Source organism: Myotis nattereri (genome assembly GCF_964212035.1).
Source record: "Myotis nattereri genome assembly, chromosome: 8".
In the NCBI taxonomy this organism is placed as follows: Eukaryota; Metazoa; Chordata; class Mammalia; order Chiroptera; family Vespertilionidae; genus Myotis; species Myotis nattereri.
Genome location: NC_138083.1, coordinates 9,969,500 through 9,988,959, shown reverse-complemented (window position 1 = coordinate 9,988,959; position 19,460 = coordinate 9,969,500). Strand labels below are relative to the sequence as shown.

Sequence of the window (19,460 nt, the reverse complement as noted above, 5' to 3'; positions counted from 1 at the left end):
ACTGCGGACAATTTAACATAATACAAATCATCAAAAATTTTAAAACGTACATCTTAAATGAAAGAGCACAAATAGCAGGAACTGTCAGAGTGAGGAGCTACATGAGGAAAAGGAGGCGCAGGGTACTGAAACAAGCAGGTACAACTTATATATGTACAGATTTTACCTGAGGTGCAAGCATTATATACTTTCTCCCCACCCACCCCCAGCCCAAATGATTCTTTTCAGCAGCGCTCAAGTATGCAAAAACTCTGCTTATTTGGTCAATTCTAAAAAAAAAAATATTATTCAGGGACAAAATAGAGATTTCCCGTCTCCATTTGTATACAACTCAACTGTTCCAACTATAGTTTTTATTGCTATTTGGTACAAAAGTTAACAGAACCACTTTGCAGCACGTAGTGTTCCTTGCGCGTATGTACAGTACAGTCACAGCTTATTTCAGTAGCTTTCACCGCTCACTTTCTCGAAGGATGAACTGACTCAACTGCATGGAGCACACATCCATCAAGACCTAAGGGAAACAAAGGTGTAAAGAGTGACTGCGATAAAACGGAAGGCGGGTTTAAACAACAACCCTAAGTGCACCAAACCAACAGAACCACCAGAGCTCGAGCCCTGCGTGTGCGCTGGAGCTTGAACTCTGCAGTGGAAGTAGCGGGAGACAGACAAATAGACAGATAAAGCCACACAACTTCCATGGTCATTGGTATTTATTTCACTGATTCGGCGGAGAGGAATGAACCAAGATTCAGAATTCACATCAGTGAATTCAGTCTGCAAAGCCAGTTGCCACTCCAACAAACTCTGCAATTTTCTACCGTTTGAGAGGAAAATGTATGGACAGACCAGGAGTCATTAACAAAACAAGTGACTCAGAGTAACCTCCGTCCACAAGAAGGTACATAAAAAGTTTGTAACATTATCTGTTCAACATCTACCTAGTTATCAATGACAGTCCCGGCTATGGGCTAGGCCAGCCGTGGGCAAACTACGGCCTGCGGGCCGGATCCGGCCCGTTTGAAATGAATAAAACTAAAAAAAAAAAAAAAAAAAAAAAAAAAGAGCGTACCATTTTATGTAATGATGTTTACTTTGAATTTATATTAGTTCACACAAACACTCCATCCATGCTTTTGTTCCGGCCCTCCGGTCCAGTTTAAGAACCCATTGTGGCCCTCAAGTCAAAAAGTTTGCCCACCCCTGGTCTAGGCACTGGACAAAGGACTCTCCTCTGGCGCTCAGCTAGTGGTGGGAGTCAGACATCTAGGTGAGACGGGCAGAAAAGGGCATGAACCACACTGGCAGAGGCAACACACCTGGGGAAGCAGCCTGGCTCTCTGCAAACATTTGCAGAAATGGTATGTGAGCTGGTCCTGAAGTATCAGAAAGGTTGTTTGACAAGCGGGTGCAGGGCCTTGGCCACTGTGGCTCGGTTGGTTGAACATCCTCCCATGTGCCGAAAGGATACCAGTTTGATTCCCTATCAGGACACATGCCCCGATTGCAGGATCAGTCCCAGTTGGTTGGGGTGTATACTGGAGGTAACCGATTGATGTTTCTTTCTCACATCAATGTTTCTCCCTCTCCTCCTCTCTATCTTCCCTCCTCCCTCCTTTTCTCCCCCCGCTCTCCCTTCCTCTCTCTAAAAGTCTGGAGGATGCAGAAAAAGGCCAGTGCTGGACAGACAGGACAGTCAGCCTGTACTGTTACTGATGGGCTGTAGTGCACAGTGCAAGTAATCTGTCAGTAATAATCTGTTCCACTCACAACTACCCAACTCTGCAGCCACAGACAATATCATGGCCTGGTGCCAATAAACTGTACTGACAAAAACAAGCAGAGAACAGTCTGCTGATGCCTGACCTACCGCCACCTGCTGGAAGAAGGATGAAATAAAACCATGTTTATAAAACATTCAATGCCTACCTACCACAAAGTAACTGCTTACTAACTTTCAGTTGCTATCTTACTGTTTCTCTCCTGAGCACTCTAAGTTTTAATAAAACACCTAAAAAAAAAATTTAAATGAAAATGAAAAGCAATTTTACTTTCTATTATACTGGCAAAGCTAGATGGCTTATTTTCAATTAAACAAAATCAATACATTATATATACGCTCACCTTTCTTCCCCAAAATAGGAAATCAAGTTTTCTTGTCATTTGGCCGATAATGTGCATTCCCAATAAAATTCTCATAGTTTCTCTTTTGAAGCATGCTGCTAGATAAGTGTTGATAAGACACAGGCCTTTTTCCTGTTTGAAAAAAAAAGTGTAAAAGGGCATTTAGAATACAGTTTAAGCCATTAGGTAAGCTGTGGGTGGGCTGTCAGAGGTCAATTTTCTAAATTCCTAACTGATAATGTGATCGGAGCACACCAGTCCATTGCCACCAGTCCGTTGCGTCTTTAAGAGCCAGGAGGACATGTGTTACCACAGGATCTTAGGTCACTAAAGCTAAATCCTCAAAGTCCTGGCTGTTGTAGAAAGAACTAAAAAGCCAGAAGAAAAAAGGCAGCATAAGATACTTTAAAGCTAAATCCATCAAGGACCAAAACTGTGCAAGAGAAAACCACTCATTTGAAAAAGGACTCTACTTGCAACATGTATCTTCTCATCAAGTAAAGACAAAGTTTTGACTCATGTCAGCTTTAAGTGCAAGGGGGGAAAATGGGCACATTTAATCAAAAGGCAACAAAAATTAATATTTCATCGCAACTTTTAAAATCACTGCAGTGTGGAAAGCAATTGTTTTTTAATTAGCGATCCATTCCCATCAAGCTGCCCCTGACGGGTACTATCACCACACACAACCCATAATCTGACCTTAGTAAGCACTGATCTTACATTCTGCAGGAGCGTTAGCGGGACAGGCCCAGGACACTCTCATCTACCCTTTCACAGGCAGACACCCCTGCGAAGCGCTGCCAAAAGGAAGCCGAGGCTTTGAACACACTCCCATGGGGAGAGCACCAGTTATCTACAAGCTAACAACTGACATATATGAGGAAGTACTGGCACTTTTGAAATTCTCTTAGTATTTCCCAAGGACAAAGTAGGCAATATAATTCTATTAGTCCTGACATCAAAACTGCTCAAAAGATTGTTTAAGAGCAGTTCGCACAGGGTCTGCTCCTGACAGGTCAAGGTCGTCAGGTAGCATTTACTCCCTACCCCTGGCCTCCCTTGTGGGGGCACGTGAGCGCTGCAGGCAATATAAGTTCTCCAAGATGCGTGCTCCACTCTAAAGGAGCTGACAGCCTAGGAGGGGTGGTAAGATGTGGGCAGAAGTTCCCCAAATCTCAAATCCCGGGGTAAGTTGGGCGTGAGTGCTGGGCACACCACATCTGTGGGAGGAAAAGACCTGATGGGGGAGGTGACCAGGGCTAAAAGGCACCTGAGATTTCAGAGCAGGAGAGGGTCAGGTCAGGGTTCCTCAACAGCCTTTCTGATGATCACCCCCACAAGGTAGAAAGATTAAATCAGCAAGAGAAAGTCAATACTCAGGAATAAGACCATACCCTGGAGGGCTGAGCTTTGGGGACCACAAACCATTGCCAAACCTAGGACACCCCACTGTCAGACACCTCCCCCCCACTCTGTCCCCGGGAGGAACCCCCACAAGAATGCACAGCTGAACCTGACTGGGCAGTACCTTCCAGCGCCGCGCCTGCCGCAGAGCCCGCAGGGGTGCACGTGTAGAGCGACCCGGGCCCGCTGTAGGGCGTGTGTAAGGTCAGCACATTGGCGGAGTCGATCTCGCCTGATGCCAGGAACCGCGGCTTGGCGGGCAGCACCTTCGGCGGCGGGAACGCGTACTCCGGGGGCAGCAGCCTTGTGGCTCCACGGCCCACCGTGTACTTGGGCAGGTCAAGGACCCTTCGGTAGTGGGGCCCAGGCTGCTCCGCATCCAGGACCACGGGCCCGGCTTTCGGCCGCTTGGGAAGCGGCTCTCCGAGCTCCGGGCTGGCAACACCTGCGCTGCGGCCACAGAAGTAGTCTCTTCCCGCAGGCGCCCACAGGCCGTCGTGCTTGGCCGAGAAGTCGGCCGAGCCATTGATGGTGCTGCTGCTCGAGGGCTGGGACACGGAGACCACCGGGGCTTTGAACTTCGTCTCTGGCCTTTTGGTCTTCTCCGGGGCAGGAGAAACTCCGCTTTTAGAAAACATCTCCGAGGGCTGCTGCCTGGCGGCTGAAGCCCCCTGCACCCCGATGCTGGGCTGTGGCCTGTGCGACTTCAGGTTACTGGGGGCTAAAGTGCTAGAGTCAGTCCCTGAGGCCAGAGGGGCCTTGCCTGGCCCTGCGGGACCCGGCTTCCCCTTCTCGGACGGCAGGGTCTTGGACTGGGCCTGGAATGCGGGCTTGGGCTTGGGCTTGGGCTTGGGGAAACTGGACAAGGGAGGCACGTCTTTTCCCAGTAGAGCTGGTGGACAGCCAGTGCGTCTGTTTCTAAGCCAAGCCTTGTTTCTACAGTTTTTGTGACCGTCGGGATTGTATTTATGCTCCAGTCTCTGATGCATCATTAAAACTTCTGGATAAAAGGTCTTGAAAGTACAAAATGGGCAGGTGATACTTGGGATTAAACTCTTGCTCAAAGAAATTGCTGGGCAACTGTGAAGTGCCCCAAGGGATAAATTTAAAGGTTTCTCTTGACAGTCCATGCTGGGCTTCACTCTGCTGTCTGCTGCCACCTCTGCCTTCTCTTTGAGGCCAACCTCGGCCTTGTGGGCGGCAGTGGCGTCTGGGTGAGGATGAGGCGGAGCAGCCACTTCTGCTCTGTGAGCGAGGGTGATAGCCTGAGCTTCGGGCGCTGGTCTCTTCTTTAACACGTCCAAATAAGCAGGGGCTGGGTGTCTGCCTAGCTGATCAGCACTACCTTCAGTTGCATTTTTATTGAAATCCTGAGTATCTTTGTGTACTGGCAAGAGGACAGCGCTGCCCAGAACATTCTGAAAGGCAGGGGCCATCCCCTTAGGTTGCTTGGCAGGTGGGCTGCCTTTCACATCTTTGGCACCATCGAAAAATCTTTTCAAATTTTTGGTTTGCGCACTGTCGGCGATGAGTAGTACATCTTCCGTTTCCTGGTTTTTCCCTTCGCTCTTGACCTCAGCGGCCACATCGACCTGCTTATCTTTGTGGTGTCTCTCCAAGTGATACCGTAGAGAGGTCTTCTGGGCTGCAGCATAGTCACAAAATTCACATTTGTATGGTTTTTCACCTAAAACAAGAAACACTACCATATTACAGAAGTTTATGAAAAAATCAAAAGAGATCTTTATCACACAGAATACAGGGCTCTTTCCTTTTCCCTCTCCATCTACTAATCTTCATATCCAGGGGTCCTCATGAGGTGTTTCTTTATCACGCTTACTATACTGAGTATTTGAACATGTGAATACGTCTTAATTTTTAAAATAAAATAGCAACATTTTATACTTCTCTAACCTTCATAATAGCCCTATGGAAGTGAATATTATTATCCCATCTCTACAGCTCAGAAAACAGGGGCTCAGAACAGGTCAATCATTTGACCAAAGTTGCATAGCTAGTGAGAGGAAGAGATGAAATTCAAGTGCATGCAGCTTCCTACCCACTGTTACAACTGCTTCTATAATCTAAAGAAAAAACTGTAAAATATATTCCCGTTTCATTCTACACTATAAAAATAGAAAGAAGCTGTGACCTTAAAATACATTAAAGGCCCTGGCTGGGTAGCTCATTGGTTAGAGCATTATCCTGGTAACTTTGCCAACGTTTTAAGTTTCGATCCCCAGAAAGGGCACATACAAGAATCAACCAATGTCAATAGGAAGGTGATTGCCAGAGGGAAGGGAATGGGGAGGTAGAAGGTAAAGGGGGAATAGTGGTGATGGAAGGAGACTTGACTTGGGATGTTAAATATATATACAATATACAGACGATGTGTTGTAGAATTGTATACCTGAAACCTATAATTTTATTAACCAATGTCATCCCAACAAGTTCAATTTAAAAGTAAAAGAATGCATTAATAAGTGAAGTAACAGATCAATGTTTCTCTAAAAGCAATCAATAAATAAAATTTTTTAAAAACACATGAAAGAGGTTTGAAAATGAGAGAATACGGTAATCAGAAACTAAACAGGAAACTAATTTCAAAATAGGAACTATAGTTCAAGTTACAATGATACTGAAAGTATTAACATGACAGCTGCAACTTGCATGCTACACGTTTATTCTTTTTTTTTTTTTTTAAATATATTTTATTGATTTTTTACAGAGAGGAAGGGAGAGAGATAGAGAGTTAGAAACATCGATGAGAGAGAAACATCGATCAGCTGCCTCCTGCACATCTCCCACTGGGGATGTGCCCGCAACCCAGGTACATGCCCTTGACCAGAATCGAACCTGGGACCTTTCAGTCCGCAGGCCGACGCTCTATCCACTGAGCCAAACCGGTTTCGGCTACACGTTTATTCTTAAACTAGTCCAAGGACCTACCAGATTATCTGAACAGCAACAAAAATCAGACACAAAGCACATTGTAATTCTTTTGATTAATACATCCTTTAAGAAAATCTAAAAAGTTCCTTACCTGTATGCGTTCTGAGATGAATATTGAGGTAATAATTTGAACGGAAAAACTTTCCACAGTAACTACATTCTCTTGAGGATGTCAGATGCTTTATTTTGCCTCCATCATCATTTTTATCTGAAAGCAGAAAGAAAAATATGTAAAAAGACAGCTCAAGTACATCAATAAGGCAAGTTGACTGAAATTGTCTTGACAGAAACATTTTTCAAAAAGCATACAATAACTTTTATATTAGTGTTGGGTAAACCAGAAAGGCTAAAATCACACCACATGTTTTGAGGTGGTCTGCGGTTTTATATCAAGCACGTGTTTAGTGTTTTTGTTTGTTTAGGGTGGGTTTTTGGACTGCAGCAGTTTGCTGTTAAAGACTGAGTTTTCTGCCCAGCTGACGTGACTCAGTGATTGAGCATCAACCTAGGAACCAGGAGGTCACAGTTCAATTCCTGGTCGGGGCACATGCCCAGGTTGCAAACTCAATCCCCAGTATGAGGCGTGCAGGAAGCAGCCAATCAATGATTCTCTCTCATCACTGATGTTTCTCTCTCTCTCCCTCTCCCTTCTTCTCTGAAATCAATAAAAATATATTTTTAAAAAAAGACTGAGTTTTCCATTTGCTAATCAGGGAAAGATCATTGACAGCCAGATGCGCAGGCAGCACTCTCCACGTGGCAGAGTGAGCAGGATCGAGCCAGCTGGAGCCGGACCTACACAAACGGCTGGAACAACCAGCTTCTTCAGAGCAAGTCTAATTTAGAAAACTGAGCCAATATAAATCACCAATTTTCCCAACCACCAGGGAAAATAGACTTTTATCTTAAGATTGGGCAAGTTACCACTAGAGGGTAGCAATCACAACTTAATCTTCACAGAAAATAAAAGGTTTGGCATCAGCAACCACCTAGGAAAGTTTGTCAACACTTAGCAACGTTCTGGAAAGCAGATTGTATTGTCCACAGCACACACATGACCACAATCTAGCTGACAAGTCAAACCTGTCCTCAATTACAATGCGTTAAACTTTACACTTCAATCTGGACAGGATGATCAGGACAGTGTATCTTACAGGCAACAGAGCAAAGGTCAACTGGGGACACATAATTAAAGGATCGTTAAATATCACGCCAGCCCTCCAAAAGACAATTATTATGTGCTGCAGTAAAAATACCCGCTCCCCCAGAAATGAGTGGTTACGTTTTAGCTCAATGTCCTCTTACTGTAGAGCTCATCTTACGAACATTACAATATGATGAGTGGGACAACTATTAAAATTTAGCATAACTAAACTCATCATTTTGCCTTAAAAAACTTATTTCCAGCTAAAAGGCTTCTCTCTCCCCTGCTCCTTCCACATTTCACATTCTCGATTATTTATAGCTCACTGATTTTAAAAAGCAGCTTACAAGCCAACCCTCAGTCAGCCTCCAGGTACAATAAAGACAGGATCGTACACTCCGTCACCCTAAGTTCCCCTGAGGCAAATGTGTCCACCGCTTAACCTCTGAACACCTCTACATGTGCTAACATGGCAGAGACAACCCTGGATCTAAAAAAAGGTGCCACAAGGACTTTAAAAGGTAATCACAGGAACTATTATTAAACCCACTTCTAAAAGCTGGAAAAAAAACTTGTAATGAATTATTTACTTCGCTTTTGGATCTTCTTAAAAGTAAATCTATGCCCAGCCGGTGTGGCTTACTAGTTGAATGTCGACCTGTGAACCAGGAGGTCACAGTTCTATTCCCGGTCAGGGCACATGCCCAGGTTGTGGGTTCAATCCCCCATGTGGGGCGTGCAGGAGGCAGCTGATCAATGATTCTCTCTCATCATTGATATTTCCCTCTCTCTCTTCTCCGTTCTTCTCATATTAAAACAACAAAAAAATAAATAAATCTAAAGAAAGCCAGGTTGATAATAAATTATAGTAAACTCAATCTAGACCAGAAGGCATCATCAGAATACAGAGCAGGGCAAAAGTAGGTTTACAGTTGTTCAAATGGGAAATACAGTAATTAATAAATACAAGAATAAAGTCTGTCACAACTCACAACTGCAAACCTACTTTTGCTCCAGTCTCATAAATCTAGGAAAAACAATTCCCCGCATACAGAACACCTAGCTCTCCTTACAATCACACTCAACTAGCCGAGTCTGTTGCTGGGTTGGTACCTTAATCGCAATTTCCTACTTCCAACTATGTGTCAGGATTTATGGTATGTTGCATCAGATCCAAAAGGTTAGGCAATGCCTTTGTTCTAACAGAAAGGACATGAAATGTCCCCATCTACCTGGTTCCTGCTCTTTTTAGCATCACCTTTGATTTTACAGTGCTGTCCTTTAAGGACTGAACTTTTTATAGGCAAGCTGTGGAAATCATCCTTGAGAGGTGAAAGACGAGGAAAATTTCGATGAACCAATTTCGCAAACAGGGAAATCAGGGCAAAGAAAGGTTAAGCAACATATAATCGGCCACAAAACAATGCAGTGGCAGAACCAGACTAAACCCGGGTCTTGGCGCTCCCAGCTATAATGGGTATTCTAGTTGCCCGACGACCAAGCCCAAGTTTTCCACCAGGTTCTTTTTTTTTTTTTTTAATTAAAATTTTTAAAATATGTTTTTATTGATTTCAGAGAAAGGAAGGAGAGGGAGAGATAGGTAGAAACATCAATTGAGAGAGAATCATTGATTGGCTGCTTCCTACACGTCCTCTACTGAGGATCGAGCCCACAACCCATGCCCTGATCGGGAATTGAACTGTGACCTCCTGGTTCATGCTCAACCACTTAGCCACACTGACTGACATTCCACCAGGTTCTTCTGCCCACACCACCTGCTGGCAGAACATGGACAGGCCATTTCATTCCTCTCGGAGCTTTGGGGCATCTCTAGAGCCTCATTATTTCCCAATGATCACATGGCCCTGAACAGAACCAACTCTGAAAGATACCACCTAGAAGACTAGAGGGCTGGGTTTAAAGTTTTTTATGATGTCACTAAGACACCATAATGTATTTTCTGGACTTCTGAACACTGAAGACGGTAGTTCTCTAAGTGCTAGGTTTCCTGCATCCCAGGAAACTCAAAGCAGTCTAAATATCTGACATGAAAACCACGGTTCTCACATCTACCACGTGATCAGAAAAAGAACCAGGCACAAGCTTAAAAGAGGATGGCAAGTCCCATGTATTATCTGGTCAAACTCATCTTGGGTCTCACGCGCAGACATCCAGTCAAGTTACAACAAAAGGCAGCATTTGTTTTAACTGAAAACACTTTCCTAAATGATAACGTTTCTCTAAAACTAACTCATGTTCTCATCATCCACTTGCTGGGTTTTATAACTGCTTTCCAGCAGCAGAATTCTTTATTCAAGCAAAATATGGTCAAATGGATGAGAAGCTCTGGGAGAAGAGAGGGTGGACAAGGCTCCCCACAGGTGGAGTCCTCTGCCCTGGTTAGCGTCCACTGGGACTCCAGCAACCTGTTAACCAGCCTTCAATAGCAGCTTCCGGTTCCCATATTAAATGTCATTAGCACAGTAGAAACTTGGCAGAGCAAATGAGATTGCTTGAGAACCCCTTTGGTGTGTTCACATGCCCTGTATTTTACAGACACATTTATTTCTGAGGTAACTTAATGAACACTACCCCCAGACACAAAGGACGGGATACCAGGCACACCAAGTGGTGTGCAGTATTCTCACTCTGGTTACCCATCATTCCTAGTGCCTTGTCACCACTGGAAATCCATTTGCAATAAACATATGAGAGCTGGGCCTTGACAGATAGGGAAGTTTACTGCATAAGGGTATCTTATTTTTATAGGTAAGATCAGGAATGCCAAAAAAAAGTTAAGCAAAAGCCAGGGTCTCAACCCTGAGCTACTGAGTTTGGGAGGATCTTTCTCTGTTGTGGGGACATCTGTGCACTGGGGGATGTTTAGCAGTGTACCTGGCCTCCACCCACTGGGTGCCAGCAGCACACACCCCCACACAGTTGTGCCAACCAAAAATGTTTCCAGACACTGCCAGATGTCCTCTGGGGCAACGGTCACCAACCGGTGGTCCGTGAGGTCCGATAGGTTGGCGACCACTGCTCTGGGGCAAAACCACCCCTTACAAAGCATCACTTTAGGCTGATGCACAAGATAAAATAATGTGTGTCCTTTATTAGCAAAATATAAAATCCCAGAACTTTCAGAACAGGAAGAAACCTTGATAGATAGGTCTTTTAACTCAACCGAGGGAGTCAAGTGACTTTCGACAGGGTGGTATCCCAATAGCCTGGACTCCAAGGCCCCGGACCCTGAGCTGCCCAGACCCTGAGCTGACGGTGCCTTCAGAGGGCCGCGCCCAGCACGCAGCTTACCCAGATGGAGGCCTTCGGGAAGTCCGTCCTCGGATCCATCTTCAGAGCCTCCTTCTCGATCTGTGGCTCCGTTTTCATCCAGGGTGCCGGCTAGGTCTGGAGAACACGTCCTCAGCTGCCGGCCGTCCACAGACATGGTGGGCGACTCAGCATCTGTCCTCCGGTCCTTCTTGTGGACTCTCGAGTGCAGGACCAGCTGGTGGTAGGTTCTGAACACCTTGCCACACTCAGAGCAATGCGTGGGCTTCTCACTCTTACTGGACAACTTGGGGTCCGCGTCCCCAGAAGGCACTTCACCGTTGGCATGTCTAGGCTTCTCTTTATCTTGTGCTAGGCCTGTACAACCGCTCTTATTGGATCTGGACTTTCCAGAACCTTCAGGATGGCTTTTACTCCCATTCCAGATTTCTCCAAGCTCTTCTTTGTCCGAATCATCGTTGTCGGTGCTCCCTTCCTGCCCGGGCTGCTCCTTCACCTCCCGGCAGACGGCAACTTTGCCCTTGGTGGCCAGCTGCCAGGCCTGGTAGGTGGTGAATGGGTCGAGCTGAGGTATCCATCTGGTGGGCTGCTTCACGGTTTCAGGGTGAGCTTTGGGTCTGAGGTTTAAGAACTGCAGGAACTCGTCTCTAGGGGCTGGCATCCCCGTCTGCTGAGAGTCTGCCTGGGGACTGCTGTCACCGGAAGCCGTGTCTTTGGTGTGCATCTTCCTGTGATCAATTAGACTTTCTATATTTGGAAATAGGAAGCCACAAACCATGCACATCTTGAAAGGAGAGGAGATGCTCTCCGCAGCCTGCTCCTGGACAACCTCGTTGATGGTGACCGGGCTTTCCAAGCCCTGCTGCAGCTTGCTCTTGGCCCCTGACTTGCCGTTGTGTGTTCGCATGTGGTTCTTCAGAAACCAGGGCTCCTTGAACCTCCGTCCACACACGTGGCACCCATAGGTGAAAGAGTCCTTGTGTTTCTTCATGTGGATCTCCACGTCAAACGCAACTCTGAACGTCTGCCCACACACTTCACAGCTCAGGTCTTCATTCTCTTTGCCACTCTTGTCCTTGGGGGGTTCTGTTCGCACTTGGCCTTTATCTAGAGGGCTGAGATACTCTGCTTCCACACGCAGAACTGCGGGCTCACAGAGGATGGGCCGGTGCTGCAGCAGCACGTGCTTATTGAGGTCTTCGGAGTGGGTGAAGGTCTGACTGCAGAACATGCAGTCCAAGGGCGTGTAGCCTTCGATTTGGATGATGCTCTTCTCTTGCGTGGCTCTGAAAGGAACAGTGGTGGTCCCTTTTACTGACATGGCATCATCTAGCTCCATCTGGCTGCCAAGAGAATTGCCAATAACTTCCGGTCCATCCATATACACTAAGAGAGACTGAGTTGGCATGTTTCCTGTCACTTCAGGACTGTGTATAAAATAAGAATCTGGCTGAGGAATTTCTGGACTTGGAATAAGGCCACTTGTGATACTTGTCACTCACACCCCCAGCAGTCCTGGGCTTCAAAACTAGAGCAAATATTTGTTATAAAAGTTCAAAAGAAAATGTATATTCCTCTAACTTCTTATCTTCAGAAGTCTTAGGAAGCTCGATGGCAGAGTATCACTGGTTCTTTCCGCGATGCTTTGATTCAAATATGAGTCAGCACAAAGCATTACTTCTCTTTGTCTCCACTGAGAGCGAATGAGTCAGTTGAGCAAGTCGATTCCAGCAATCTGGAGACAAGATTTCCAAAACCTAGAGGGGAAACAGAAAGGGTTAGCTACGGCCCGAAAGAGAGGGCTGGGTGCATGGTCACAGGGACCTTTTCCATGCAGCAGAGAAGGCATAACTTAACACAGTGCCAGCCTGTTAAACAAGCTTGTTGATTAAATAACGATTTCATTTATCCAATCAGCACACCTATTACATCACTAGAATTCCATCCAGTTAGGAAACTTAAAACATGGTGCTTTAATGGTTTAAATCCAAACTGTGCAGTTTCAGGATAGAAACTGTCCAATTCAGATAATACATCTAAAATGTCACTGAACTGTACATCTGTATATTTATAAACAGTCTCTACAAATCTAGAGACTATAAGAATGACAAAGAAAGGTAAAATTTTAAAAGCCAGAGCTTCAAACTGTCTTATATACAAAAGAACAGACAAGAAACACACATGCCTGAAAGCACACTAGGGGATTACACAGGTCGAACACACAAAATAGGGACCTTTCCTAAAATTCCCCTCCAGAAATACAGAACACCTCAAGATGGTGGTTCATCTTGGCCAAGGGAACCATGAGAAATTCTGGTTCACTGGATACTGTACACCCCAAACCACTGCCCAATCCCAGTTTGCTTTTGATAACTCTCTATCTTCAACAAGCATCAGGGAAGGCTTCCTGTCCAATAAGGAAATACATATAACACTACTTTGTGAATGTACACGTTTAAAATAAGATCCTCAACATAACTGGTTCAATATGCCTTACTTAGTCTTGAAGTCAGAAATGGGTCCTTTCATATGTATCCACCTTTCGCATGTGCACTGGCGGGGGGGGGGGGGGGGGGGGCGCGGGGGGAGGATATGTGACTGCATTTAGCTCTGACGGCTGATTTAGAAGTCAATTTTCACTCTTGGAGAAGAATTAACCTCTAAAGCCAAAACCCTCCACCTTTACAGCAAGTATAGGAACCGTTTTTAAATAATCCCAACTACTTTAACTGAAGTCAGTTAATTCTACCCAAGAAAACAAAAGGGCATGCTAATTACTCCCACCACAGGCAGGCAACTGTTAAAGAAAAAAAAAAGTTTACTTTCCTTCTCTCCACTTCCTCAAAGAGCAAGCTCAAAGACGAGGAAACATTTCTTCACACTCATCAAAGAGAAACTGTTCATATTCCTTGTTATCTTCATTTTGAAAAAAACTAAACTTTAAACTTTTCCAAATAAGACTATAGGTCAAAGATCAGAGTAAAGAAAGAATGCACTGAAGTATTCTGTGTTAATTTCTTAGTCTTTTGTTTGCCATCACAATAGAGGGCCAACCCATGGGCTGACTACCAACTTGGAGGGATATCATAGAAGACTCCGGAAACCTGAATTCTAGTCCTGCCTGGGTCACAACCTTAAAGTGGTCACCACATTATCTCAACCGTATCTACTTAATGCTTTTATTGGCAAAAAAGGTGATAAATTATAGGTCACCTCATAGTTCCAAAATTCTATGGTTCTGGGGGACAGACCTATATTTATGGACAGATACAGTCAAAAGGATACTGACTATACTAATCAAAACACTAAATGATATTTGAATTACATGACTGATCATTTAGGTTTCTATTCAGGCATTTATCATTCAACAAATATTTACTGACTGCCAGCATCCCACATACTATTTTAACTGAAGAAATTACCAGCACGTATTCTAGAAAAGCAGTTACCAAACCCTGACAACACTGTTTTCACTGGCCAACAGCTAAGTGAGAAAAACAACTCGAGGAGTTCATATTCATTTCAATTTGAATAAAGACTGCCCTCTATTTAAGCTCTTTTCTAGTTTTTGGTGCTAAAATAACCTTTTTAAAAAAAAAAAAAAACAAAGGATGCAGTGGCACATAGTAGAGGTGTGTTGTTGTTTTTTTAATGTCCTAATTTGGCAAAAATCAAAGTTAGCCTCCCCCCCGCCCTCCCCCCATGTCAAACCTCAAACATTATTAACTTTTCTTTTTTGAAGAAAATTCACTAGTCTGTGACATTTTTAAGTTTTGGGGGAATTCCACTTTTCTAAAAAATAATCTTTCCCCAAAAGACACAACCTACACCCAGTTTCTGGATTAGAAACATGAGGTGGGTATCCCTGTGACTTCCCACCAGGAAAAGCAGCCTGGAAAGACGGTGTAGGTTCCATTTTTATCTCTGAAATGTTAAATATCTGGGTTAAGTTATCAGCCTAACAAAAGACCGAAAGGATTGGTAAAGGAAGAAAAAGCGCTTTCCTTTCTGCCTGGCGAGAGGGGAGAGTCGTGAACAGGGTGGAGGCCTGAAGATGAGGGAAGATGGCACAGGCCAAGGAGGTCTCCAGGGTGGCAGGGGGAAGACCACCCTCCCAGGGAAAACTGAAGCTCTTCCTCCGGGCAGGCTTCTGAGATAGATTCTGAGAGTCAGTAACTTGCCTAACTGTCCCAGGCACTAGATGACCCTGGGTCATTGAAATCCTTGCTACTCACCCACAAGACTGAAAACCCTGGGTCACCACCCCTTTAAAGAGCCTAGAGCCTAGGAGCAGAGACCCGTCGCCTTGTTCCCCCACCACCTCCAGTGAGCGCCTAGAAGGGGCCCCGGACAGAGTTAGGCCCTCAATAAACTCCTGGTGAATAAATGAACAGCACTACATAGTACAGTCAGTATATGAATCTCTGGCCTAGGTCACCAACCACACCTGATATTGTTAACTTGAATGTTCATCACAACTTCCACACTGCCATCTCATTACCATTCTTTGCAATTTCAAGAGAGTAATAAAAAGTAAAATCATGTAACCATACCATAAAGTTGACCAGCACAAGCAACCATCACTTTGGTTTACAACCACTCAACTCACAGACCCACTGAAACAAAAATGCGGGCCATGCTTGGGAAACCTAATAGCAAATGCCCCGACGCCTGCCTTAGAAATTATATGTAGACAAAACACTTCCTTAAATTATAAATCAGTATCTACACCACTTAGAACCAATCTGCTAAACAAAAATATTTAGAGGGATTGTAATAATAAAGGCTTTTTAATAAATACAGAACTTAGGAGAAATAGACATTCTAACCTAATTACTGTTAACCAACCACCATTTCCAACTGAATGGGGTGAGTGCACACAGCCTTCCCAGACCTTCAGTGCTCTCATGTGAAGCACACAGAAGCCACAGAACGATGACTATTGATAATGTCAATTGTCTCTCTTGACAAAGCACTGGAGGGGGGAGGGAGGAGGACATTCTAACCCAACACACTCTAAATGCTCTTAGTGGCAGAAAAGGGAGCATTCCAAACACACTAAGCTACTAAAAAGCACTTCGCAAAAATGGTTTTCAATGTTTAAAAACTTTTCCTAGAACCTTTACTCTCATAAATAGCACTTAACCCTCAGCCATATATATCCAAGGCACCAAAGGCACGAAGTTCTTCAGTTTAACCTTACATTCTGAAAGAACACTAGGGTTTTATTTATATTGTGATTAACTTAATAGATTTTTTTTTAATTTACCACAACACCATCTTTCTAAAAAAAATAGGACCCCTATTGCTCTAACTGCTTGAAATAGAAGTCTGATGTTTTTTAGGTCATTTCTTCTGTTTTGTTTTGTTTTTTAAGATACTCAATGTGAGTAAAGCTACTGTGAATTCTGCCACTCCCTATAGATCTAGAAATCAGCAAATATTACACAATTATACAGTGCTTAATGAAAAGCACAATAATTTAAGCGTAAGCACAAGTCAGAAGTAAATGCCACCAGGCTGATAATTGCTGTAACTTTAAATATTGTTCTTTATGTGTGGAAGCAACCAGACTGTTACCTTCTGAGACAGCACAGCTGTCCTTCATAAGAGGCATCTTACATTTCTTGATGTGGACTACTCATTACCATAGTATGGAGCAGTAAGGTATTCATGGTCCTCAAAAACTGTCCAAAACACATAAAAATTCTATTTATAGCCACGCATTGTGAAGTAACCAGTAAATCTACTACCCCCCCTCCCAGTTAAGAGCCCAATAAAATGATTATTAAAACATACAACCTAAACAAACTGCTAGTCATTGACGAATTCACTTGAACCTTTAAACTGTAAAATTATCTCCAAGATCTGGTTAAGGAAACTTACAGTTCTTAAAGAAGTTTCCCTTCCATATTTTACACATATTATTTTTTCTTAATCTGACTAGTGGAGATAACGCTATATAGTAATCTACAGTAGTAATCAAAACCTGTAACTTAAAATCCTTCAGTACCATTTCAAGGAAATCACCAACGTCACACCCAGAAGTCAACCCCCAACTTTCCTAAAATAGTTGTGGAAAGATGTTTAAAAGTTAAGTGACAGGAAAAGATTAAAATACTCAAAGTTGATATTCAACATCCCAAGCTAAACTATTCAAAACCAGATGACTGTTCAAAGGCAGAGTTTGGGAAGATTCTAATCTAAAGGATACAAGCTCATTTTCTTGAAATTGTATGTAAGTGCCCAGTTAGTTCTAAATAGGATTAGAAACCACAGTAGTACTATAAAATGTAATCACATTAGCATATTTGAATGTCATGATTAAAAACGCTGCCTCAGGAAAAAATAAAAAATAAAAAAACTCTGCCTGCTTCATTCCAAATCAATTAAGTCAGTTAAAGGATATTAATGTGAACTTGGAGCACCGTGTATTAGTTTTAGTTTCAGTATTATCAGTATTACAGATACTGTGGTCTGTAAAATGGCATTGAAATTTTTTATCTTGTCCTGAAAGAGAACTATAAGGAAAATGGATAAAAAAAGAATTTTAATTAAGCAAGATTAAGCATTACTATCAATGAGTTCTTATTATGACTTAACCAGTATTAACTTAACATTTTGAAAAGATTTTAGAATATTGCTGTACCAAAGAGAGGGAGCGAGAACTAAAAAAGCAAATTGTTCTATCTTTACCTGTATTCTTTAACTCTCTACAAAGAAAATAGTGAATGCGTACAGGTACACACACATATATATATCTGTATATAAACAGATATACAAATAACTTTAAGCATTATACCATACCACTACTCTACACCCCTACACCTCTTTTCCCACAAGGCCAAAGTGAGTGTTTTTAATTGCACCCAACTTAACTTCAGATTAAACATAAACATGGCAGTCAATGCCTTTTAAAGGCATGAGGTGGTTCTTTACAGACAGATAAATACTGCCCTCCCTGTCTTTGTAGAGAGTAAATACTAAAGTTGTAAGTTGGCCCTTTTATATCACCTGTTTGCTTTCAAAATTAAGAAGAAAAAAAACCTGTTTTCAATTAATACATATAGTCAGTGTTCAGTGGATTCATATATGAACAACACTTATCCACTGATTAAGAATGAAAATACTTCTGGTATAAGTGAACTGTGTTTGAAGTTATCCAGATTTGATATAGGTAGGAAAAAAAACACACAAGTATTTATCCTAATGCTGATCCAAGAACAAAACATATCTGGGCTCTCAATCTCCAGGCCATATCACTATAAATTTTGAACAATTTTAAATTCAAAAGGCTTTCTGACACTAGAAAATAAGGAACACCTATACACAAAACACAAGAGCCCACAAAAAAGCCAGAATCTTTGGTAAAGCGTAAGAACACAGCCTAAGGAATTAAACTCATTCTCTCATACAACTTGCTCAGCTGTCTTTTCAGGTTTAGTAATTTTATTTCTCAACTTGATCATAAAATTACCAAACTGGCCCCAAATTTCCAGTAACTCAGCTTTGCTGTTACCCTGGGCAGGAAGTAATGGGGATGTGAAGAACAGGCAGCCAGCAAGTGTTCCAAGGCCCTTTTTCGGGAGGGTCCCAATGTTAGACTTATATAAAGGGAGAACTGGAGACAGCAGACGCTGGCCAAGGGCTGCCCTTTTATTTATCAGGAAGATAGATTTATAACAAGAATTGAGCTTGCTTACCAGAGCTGCAGATTTTAAGAAAGGATGGTCCCTGTCCTCCCACTTCCTCAAAGTCAGATTCCTATCTGCCCTCACTCATGGTCTCACTTCAAAATCCTTTGCCCCACATACCACTGCACATGTGCCTAACTGTAGTACTGGTTGCAGAAAAACAAGCTAAATCACCTTATTCTTAAGCCAGCATTTCAGTAAAGTTGTTCTGCTACACCCAAAATGAGGCCATTAAGGTATAATGATCAAGCTTCCCTCACCCAAATTTAAGAAATTTCCTGCTGTCTTTGTGTAATTCAGTCTCCCACGTGCATTTAAACTAGTCAACACCCCTCCCCCACATCTGGAGATGAGTAGACAAATCTTTTCTCTTCCTACTGCCCTGGGTTTAATTCACAGGTTGGGACCAAAACCTTCACTATTTAGAGCATCTGATATGATTGGGATTCCTTTATTGCCTGGACTGTAAATACCTTCAGGTTTTTATTTTGTAACACCTCGGTAATGTGAAAACTATTCTAGCTATCCCAATTTAGTCATTTAATTTAAAGTCTCATTACATTTGTTTTATTCTATTGGCATGCTCATCAGTATATAGAACTGCCTCATGTTTTTATTCCTAAGGCTTGAAAATACCTAGCCAATAAAAAAAAAGAGAGAAAGAAAATACCTAGCCACTGTTCACCTATTAACCATTCTGCTACAGAATTTGAAGTAGGAAATTAGGACTAAACCATTTAAGACAAGTCATACACAGCAACCTCAAAACTCCTAACATACAAGCCATATTGGAACACCTTAAACTGAAATTTTTTTTGAGCAAGTGGAAAACAAAGCCTCTTGTAAAA

At 43.0% G+C, this 19,460-nt stretch overlaps 1 protein-coding gene across 1 annotated transcript; it reads right to left on the bottom strand.

The window, feature by feature from the left end:
• Positions 1 to 340: 340 nt before the first annotated feature.
• On the bottom strand, positions 341 to 13,111 carry ZNF217 (zinc finger protein 217). Its single transcript, XM_081097914.1, has 5 exons — positions 10,940 to 13,111; positions 6,575 to 6,691; positions 3,656 to 5,218; positions 2,125 to 2,256; positions 341 to 514 (listed from the first exon to the last, which is right to left on the bottom strand). Exons 1-4 carry the CDS (start codon positions 12,324 to 12,326, stop codon positions 2,147 to 2,149), a joined length of 3,177 nt encoding a protein of 1,058 aa, XP_080954040.1. The 5' UTR covers positions 12,327 to 13,111; the 3' UTR covers positions 341 to 514; positions 2,125 to 2,146.
• Positions 13,112 to 19,460: the final 6,349 nt, after the last annotated feature.